Source organism: Cariama cristata, unplaced genomic scaffold (genome assembly GCF_000690535.1).
Source record: "Cariama cristata isolate BGI_N322 unplaced genomic scaffold, ASM69053v1 scaffold21916, whole genome shotgun sequence".
NCBI classification, from domain to species: Eukaryota; Metazoa; Chordata; class Aves; order Cariamiformes; family Cariamidae; genus Cariama; species Cariama cristata.
The window spans coordinates 64-8,822 of NW_009622974.1; the positions used below are offsets into that span (position 1 = coordinate 64).

General features: G+C 45.2%; 1 protein-coding gene across 1 annotated transcript; it reads left to right on the plus strand.

The window, feature by feature from the left end:
* Window positions 1–2,105: 2,105 nt before the first annotated feature.
* LOC104163529 (butyrophilin-like protein 9) lies at window positions 2,106–7,836 on the plus strand (the record flags this gene model as incomplete). Its single annotated transcript, XM_009702562.1, has 6 exons — window positions 2,106–2,134; window positions 2,589–2,635; window positions 5,164–5,259; window positions 5,433–5,531; window positions 6,425–6,766; window positions 7,561–7,836. Coding segments are annotated over exons 1-6 (889 nt in total), but the record flags the coding sequence as incomplete, so codon positions are not given.
* Window positions 7,837–8,759: the final 923 nt, after the last annotated feature.

The following is an 8,759-nucleotide window of genomic DNA, read 5'->3' on the forward strand; positions in this document are numbered from 1 at the left end:
GGTTAATGGTTGGACTTGATGATCTTAAAGATCTTTTCCAAGCTAAATGATTCTGTAATTCTATGATTCTATAATGATGTCCATTGGCTCTGTGGAGGTGATGTGGCAGGGCAATGTCACATCCTGGCCAACAACTCCCATGATGGCCAGATTAGATGTGACTTGGGACTTTCCTGGAAGGACTAAAGCTTTGTGAGTGCATGGCATAAATAACTCCATCTGTTAATGGGCCTGGACGGCAAGGCTAGAGAGGCATCTACTGCCCTGACTTTCAAGTGTGCCAGTTTCTATTAGTCACTAGGGTGGGTTTTCTTTTGATAGCATGAGACAGTGGGGAAGGGATGAAGTGTGACAACCAATGGAGGGGAAATCATGGATTTTCTTGGGACTCTGCAGCAAGTAATCATGCATGGTGTGAGATGATGGGAGTCCTAAGAAGTAACAGAGAATAATGAGATGAGAGGCTTTGATTTAAACTGAGTTTTGTTTGGAAGCCCTGAAAATGCCGCAGTTTTGAAAAAGAGAAGATGTGTAAAAACTCCCCATGAGTTTTTAATCTTTTCTTCTCCTTGGCTTTTCTCTGTGGAGTAGTGGCAAACAAAAGGTGGACAAAGCTAAGGGGAGAAACCAAGAGAGTTTGTTGGGTGAGGAGGGAGCTGAGAGTGGGCAGGAAGAGGTCTTACCTGCAATGTGAAGGGCCAGGAGGAAAACCCCAGTGAGCAGGAGCCCTCTGTTCTCCTGCATGCCTATGATGGCTAAATAGCCCACTAGAAACAGTGGAGAAGGGAAAAGATGGTTGCCTGTATGGGTAGACCACGGGGCTCAAAACACACCACACTGCTTTGGAGTGGTGACTGCCTGTCCTCACTCTGACACACTGCCTCCCGTTGTGATGAGGGCAGAGATATATGCCAGCAACATCACACACTTTCCATTGCTCTGTTTATCTCCCTCAAAAGAAAGCCCCTACCTTTGGTCAGCTGAAGGAGTTGTTGAATCAACAATGTCTCAGCTGGCCATATTGCCATCTCGGACATGGGCTGATCTGGAGGGAAGTATCTACTTCTGTCCCTACAGCAACAGCTTTACTGTGAGGTCTTTTTGGGTGGCATCCACTCCAAAATAACCCTCCTGTCAAATTTAAGGTAGGGTGGTCCTAGGGACCTTTGAATGCAGTGCCCAAAAGACTGTGCTGCAGCGTCTGAATGCTCCTCCAAGCAGCAGCCATGAAGCTTGGCCTCATCCATCTCGTGGGGCTTGGAGGGATGCTGTTAGGCTGAGTTGTGACACCCATCATCTCAGTCTGTGCCTGTTCCTCCCCTCTGAGACAATTCCTATCCTGGGGCTACTTTAAGTCAGTCAAGAAGAATTCAACACAAGAGCAGTGAGAAATGCTGTCTGCAAAGTTCCCTGCTTCCCCCATTGCTTGCAAAGCAGATCTGGATGGCCAGTGAAGGTGAGATCATGGGTTACCTCTTCAAGTCACCATGACCTTTCAAAGATAATCAAGAGTGGCCTTGCAATGACATCGTCCAGTTCCCGCAGCGTTTGTGGGGGCAACCTATGGACTTACCTATGTCAAATTTGTTTAAGGGTCCCTAACGTGGTCCTCCTCCACCATGGGTAACACCTTCCTTCCTCCTTCCTCCTTTCACTCCTTCATGGAGAGAATTCCATTTTAGTATCTCCATTTCTCAACTCCCCAAAACCTTCCCAATACCATATAATTTCTAGGGCAGCTAGGAATGCTTCTGGCACAGTATTTCAAGGAAGAAACAACTGTGAAAAGTGATACTAAAAGGCAAGTGCAGTGAAAATCCAAGCGCACGTCAGTTCAAAGACATGACCTTCTTGAAAGGCAGAATTACTACCGTTTGAGCTAATTTCTCTAAATGATGTCTGTCAAATCCTAGGGAAACCATGCCTCCCTTTTCAATGTAACCGGACAACAAAGCATCGGTCTTACAGAAAAATGATATGTCACCTTCAGGCAGAGCCGTAGCCCGAGTTAATCTTTAATAGTTCATTCTTTGTTTCAGTTTCACTGTTCAAAGTTAATCCCTTACTGAATCGATCAAAGTTAACCTTTGATCCATAGATCGAAGATGTGGAGATCTTTCTTAGCCGACAATAGGTAAAATCCAGCTTTAATTCTGAAATAAGGTTCATTTCTGGTGCTAAGGAGTGGGCATTCAGATCCCTAACACCGAAGCTCCATTTGCACCTAATTGCCTATAACACAAAAATACATCCCTCATACAGAAAATGAGACGTGACCTTCAGGCAGAGAAGTGACTTTTGGGCAGAGAAAAACTGAATTTAAACTTTGGTACCTGATTCTTCTTTTCGTTTTCCTTCCCTTCTGCAGGTGAAAGTTCAGTTTCTCTGGCAAGGAGGAAAAATAGCTCTCCCATATCACTGTTCACCTTTCTTCATTAAGGCAGGTAAGCATGTCTCTTTTATTTCTTTTGCTTCTCAACAAGTCATGAATGCAGTGCTGCTGTCGGGGTGGAAAGGAACCACTCTCCTTCATCCAAGCTGTGCACACAGAGGCCAGAAAGCTTTTCTCATCCCCCATGTCTCCTCAGGTGCAGGCGGCAAGAAACTGGGGGCATCGGCAGCATGGTTGTTCCCGGTAGGGCTCGGAGAGGAAAATAAAGGTGACAGAGAATGGTCATTTGGGGGAAAAAGACAAGGTATCAATTGGGCATCTGGGTTCAATTTTTGTTTCACCAAGGATTTTCTGTTGTCTTTGGTGTACAAAGTTGGCTGTGCTTTCTGAGTACGGCTTTGAAGGGGAGGCTGCAGAGCAGGAGACAAGGGCTGTATTCCCCCTCTGAAAAGGACTCTTGGGTCCAGGGACCCCCTTGGGGCAGTGCCTTCGGGCAAAGTAAGGCTGATGAAGTATACCCACTTGAAACTCTTTCCTGTTGAAACTATCTTGATATTATGGTAACTCAGGTTGACAATAATTACCATAGCACCCAGGGGGTTAGTTGCATCTGCAGAAATGTTAAGAAGTTTAAAATTTCCTGATTAGTACCTTGAAAGACTGAGGTTGTCAACTTATATGCAGCAAACATCACGTCATCACGACATCGTCTTTGTTTACCCGTTAAATTATTCATATTATAATTCTAGTGCATTCAGTGATCTTTGTAGATTTCATACGTGTTGCAGTGTCAATGTTAACTCAACTCCATTTTCTACCCTTCTAGTGTAACAGTGACTATTGATCGTAGTTAAAATATATCACGGTATGCCTGTTTAGCAGTGCCCAGCGTGACTAAGAAGCTCTGGCTTTTTTTTTTTTTTTTTTTTTTTTTGGTAATGGCATATTTTCATGTCTTCTTTTGAAAAGCATTCAACTTGTTTGGGAATGTGGTTTTGGTCTCTGAAGTAGTAAATGATGACTTGTTAGACAACAAGGTTTCTTTTAGGCCCTCCTTGGATGACAGGAAATGTTTTTAAAAGTTAGACTTATGAAAAACGTGACATTTGTCAGCAGAAGTATCAGTGTTGCTAAACAAGGTGTCTAAGGTCTCAGCATGTTTTGCCTAGAATTCACCTGTTCAGATGTTCCTGTCTGTATCTGATGCTACTTTCTGATGTATCCAGTCTCATCAGTGCAAGTCATCTCAGCCTTGGGCAGAAGGTGAAAGTACGCTGGAGGGATGGGATTGCCCTGAATTTCAAATGGGCCTATAAGATTTAATGGATAGTGAACACATCCAGGAGATGTGTAAGCAGAGGTGTCTTGTGACAATTTGCATTTCTAAGCCTCCAGCTGCTGATCCAGATGGGAACAGGTTTCCCCAAGTCCTGTGTCATATCTGCCTTGCCCCCTCTGAAATGTCTCTTTCAGTGTGCCAACCTAAACAATACCTGAAACAGCCCTAGGGACATCTTTTTAAGCAACTGAGGAGCGACTCCCTCATCTCTAAGCATTTCCTTCCCCATATTAGATGTCCATATTAATGTCTCCAACAAAATTTCATATGACCTTGTGTGACAATTGCCTGCAAAGCACCAAGTGCATGTTCAAACCCATGAAAATCCGTGGAGAATAGAAAGAGCAGAATTTAGCACGATAGTTTATAGGATTTAGTGCCAGTTGCAGTGTCACATTCAATGCCCTGACCTGCTTGCATTGTTTATGGAGATACGGGAAATGCAGTCAGTGGAGCTAAGGTTGTGGTCATCTCACCCTAACACCTGTGCCTTCTTGGATGCTGAGGGACCTAGCAGTGCCTGTTTACCTCCGTGTACCATAAACAGAGCTAAAAGCAACCAGCCCAGAGGAAAAAGTGATTCTATGGATATCAAAGATGAGTAGAGATGAATCCCAACTGTAGCTGTCTGTGGCTACTTGGATGAAATACCTCCAGGAGTCCCTGTCTCTCTTTGGCAAGTGAAGAAGGAGAATTTATGATTAAAACCATATGAATTGAATACTTCCCCTGTCACTCCACTTGTGCTTACTGACCAAGCATGGCAGCTGCCTTCCCAGTACAAGAATTAATCCAGAATAAGGTAGACTGATCATCTGATTTGCCACACCATCATGTTTGTTCTAAAAGCATCCAATTTAGTCACATCAGACGTAGCTGTGAGAGCTGTCCCCACCTTCTCTTGGACGTAGGGATGCATCCAGATACTGCAGTGCAAGTTGATTTACTTCTGCTTGGAAGTTATTGGGATGCCCTGTCTTCCTCGCTGCTCACTAAGCATGGAATTTTGAATGCTGATAAAGTAATAAAGGTATCACACAAACAGTGTTGTTATGGGGACTGAGATAAGGACAGTCAACCACATACTGGAAATGTCAAAGTCCACAAACTCTCAAAGTCCCCAGAGAAGAGGAGGGCACGTTTTTTAGTGTAGTGCAGCAAAGCCAGCCCTGCTGCAGCTCCCTAAATGACATCAGGTTTGTGACAGAGCTGATGCACTGTCACTCTGCAGTCTGATGGTTCTCAGGGAGAGGCATCTTCACGATAGCAAACAGGATGGTTTTCCCATTTTCCAAACCTAAGCATGGGAGCGGGTAAACAGAGTTTCTTCCTCCTTTTCCTCCCATCTCCCTCTTTTTCTCCCACGGACAGAGTTGTGCAACCCAGAGTTTTAAGCTGGTGTCTTAATTAAGGTGTCCATCAACTTTTGCAGCAAGCAGTGGGGGCCTTGTTGAATTTTTCTCTCTTGTGTACTCCGCCACAACTTCCTGGGAGCATGTTAAACTGAGAAGTTCCCAGAAGCTGCAAGGTTAGTTGAGATCTCTGGAAAGGCACAAGTTTTCTTGATGTCTAAACTCAACTGCTTCAGTGCTTCGCACCTTCAGAAGGCACTGCAGATGGCAAGTGCCGTTTGAGAGATATCAGATGGGTTTAGGACAGGATTTCCCTTCCTTGCATACTTCCCTTCTGTGCCTGTTTCAGGTCAGCTGCATGATCGTCCCACATATGCCACTGCGGATATGGAACAGAGAAGACAGCTCTTGTTCGCCGTGGCACTGCTTATAGCCGTGCCTCTCTCAGGTAACACTTTCATGTGCTATTCTGCTCGTTTCTGAGGGATTAAGGCTTGCAGATGATAACAAGTGCTCAAGCTGAGGGTCATGGTCCCCTGAGAAGGCCTCATTTTAGCTCCGAAAAAGCCAGAGCTGCCCTGCCACTCTGCTGTTGGGGATTCCAGCCCTTTCCAGCCTGAGTTTATATCCCTTGGTGGAGATGGGGAATCCCTAAGCCAACGCAGCTCTGCCGTATCTACCCCTGCCACAGGGCCAACAGCATTTCCCTGCCTGCATGGGCAGTTTGCACTGGCACAGATGCCCCACTGTGGGTGACAGGGTTGGAAAGGGTCAAGGCAGGCTGGGAAACTGGATGAAATGTCTCTGCACATTGTTTTAAGCTTTTTTTTTTTTTTTTTTTTTTTCTTTCTCTTCAGAATAATCCCATCCTAACTAACTTCTGTCAGCCTAGTTTCTCCCTTTCTTTTACCACTTTGATCTTTCCAATTTCCCCAGTTCCCATTTTGCCACAGAGAAAAGAAAAAAAGAAAGGGAGCGAGTGAATGCTCCAACCCAAACCGAATTTCTCTTTTATAAAAACTAAAGAAAACATGTTAAATGTTTTCATCAAATCATTAATTATGCTTTCCTAAGTTTTTTCCAAACCAACAATTTCCCCAAAAGATCTCCTGGGCTTTTTTTTTTTTTTTCCCATTGTTTGGCACCTTTCTGTTGTGATCTTTTATCTCGTGGCCTGAAAGTGCATTAACAGAAGGGACCAATGTCAGTGAATATTTGCAACTTTCAATTGTTCCTCATTCTCTGGGACAGGGAAAAATGTTTGTCCCAGTCCTCTGTGTCCTTCACACTAGTATATTTTCTGATTTCAGCCAGATGCTCACTCAAATTTGGTTTCCACAGAAAATTTTGAGGTCACCTCTCCCCAGAATGTAGTGGGGGTTGTCGGCCAGGATACAATCTTTCCTTGCCACATCACTTCCACAAAGCCACTGGACAACATTGAAGTGCAATGGAAGAAAATCACAGATGGGAATGTAGAGGATATCCACATATACGGGCAGTTTGGTGGCAAACCAACGCAGAAATACCGTGGGCGGACATTGTTGCCAACAGAGGGATTTGCCGCTGGGAACGTGTCCTTAACACTGAAGAACGTCCAGCCAGCAGATGAAGGAATATACAGCTGCATCGTGAGGTCCAGGGACTGGAGTGCTGATACAGCCACCATGCTCAGCATTGCAGGTTGGGGATTTCATGGGTTACGTGGTGAAGGGGTGAAGTGTTTACAGAGGGAAAAAAAGCTATCTAAAAGTGCACTATCCCCCAGCTGATGCCCCCCTCATATGACCCAACACGTCACCTCCCCACTCACATCACCCAGTGGGCAACATGGCCTCTGCCTTTTGATTGGATATGACACTTTAATTCTAAGTCACTGAGAGGTCTCTAAGGAGCCAAGAAAAGTTCAATCCATGTGCCACCAGCCAGGAGAGAACCCAGGGAACTGGTGATCTGACCAGCCCTATGAGGGGCATGGTAGCCCTTGTAGTTTTAGGCAAGGAAGGAGCTTTAAACCTGAATCTTCTGGGAGGGACAGGACCTGGATTTCAGCATGCATGTTCAAAGGCAGTTGCATTGTATGGTGAAAAGGAGTGTGCAGGAACAGCTTGCTAAATCTGCTAAGAGACCGGGGTGAGTTCCTATGCCGAAAGATGTTCTGCAAGCTCCTACAGCTTTATACTAAAAGAGGAATATAAACCCACACATCTTCTCTCTGCCTGCTCCAAGAACTAGTGGTGAGCGCAGAGGCAAACCCATCCTACAGTGTACCTTTTTCTCAGCCAAAGAAAAGCTGGTGTATATGGCAGAGAGAGTTTGGGATCTCAGAAAGACCATTTTAAAGACTGGGTTAAGGACTGAGAGAAACTGGCAGGTAATTGGACCAAACTCTGGATTAAGCAAGAGCTGTGAATCCAGGGTAGAGCTGCTTTTGTGGAAACACACTTCTCCCACTAACAAACTTTCTTGCTTTTAAGGTATCAGTGAAGTATTCTTTGAAATACTGGGACCCCAAGGGCAAGGGCTTGAGCTCGCCTGCAGATCGCATGGATGGTTCCCCAAACCTACTGTCCAGTGGGTTGCTCAGAACAAGCAGAGGCTGTCTCCGGACACTGCAATACACCAGGACAGCAAGCAACTCTTCAGTGTGCTGAGTCGAGTCACAGTTCCAGGAGAGGAAGTGGGAGAAGTCACCTGTAAAATCCTGAATCCCCTGGTACAGACTGAGAAGAAAATTACTGTATGTCTCTCAAGTGAGTCACATCATCCTGAGAAGTCTTTTCTGTAGACTCATTGTGCTAGAAGTCCTGTAAGACCCTTTCCAGTGGCAGGGAAGTCAACAGCTCTTCAGTCCGGCTAGATGGATCCCAGACCGCCATGTGTCACTGCAGGCAAGAAAAGTGGCAGTGAGAAATGAGAAGGGTCCTTCTTGCCAGAGATGCTGTACATATCACTAGGGAAGGCAGGTTCTGCCCAACAATGTAGGCGTATAACTATTTATCCATTCATCTCTAGAGAAAATCTTTGAGTGGGTACTCAAATTTGGGAGAAAGATTGCATATTGCCACATGACACTCAGATGTTCTATTTTCAAAGGTGCTGTTTTTCCACGTACATCTCCATGGCTCCCTGCCTTCTGGATCCTACTCACTTTATTTCTTCTCACATTGGCTGCTGGTGCTTTCCTGGTATTTAGAGGTAAGGGGTCTTTGTTATCCATCTCATTGAATTATACCCATGAAGGAGAAAGAGTCACTGAACAAGACAAAAGAGCCCGGACCTCCTTCCACACCATGCTAGGCACCTGTGGGGGTGGACATATCCATGCCAGGTGGGGAGATACAACACAAGACCTGCAGGAAGTCTGCACTCAGCTATCAGTGTGGTCACAGTCCCACTGTTGTGTAAAGTGCCCTCTGTCTTGGATGCTCCAACCCAATCCCATCACCCCAGAGGGTTCAGATCAGTCAGGGTTCATGGTGGGCAATGGAGATTGCTGATGTAACACGAATGGCAAGATTTATAGACGTGATGTCCAATATTCCCTGCACGACTCAGTAACTCAGATGGTGGTACAATATGAACAACAATAGAGTGGCAAAACCTGGACAACGAGCTCATTTTTTTCTTACAATGCAACATGGTCAGGCTAAATACAAGTTCTTCTTATCTTCTG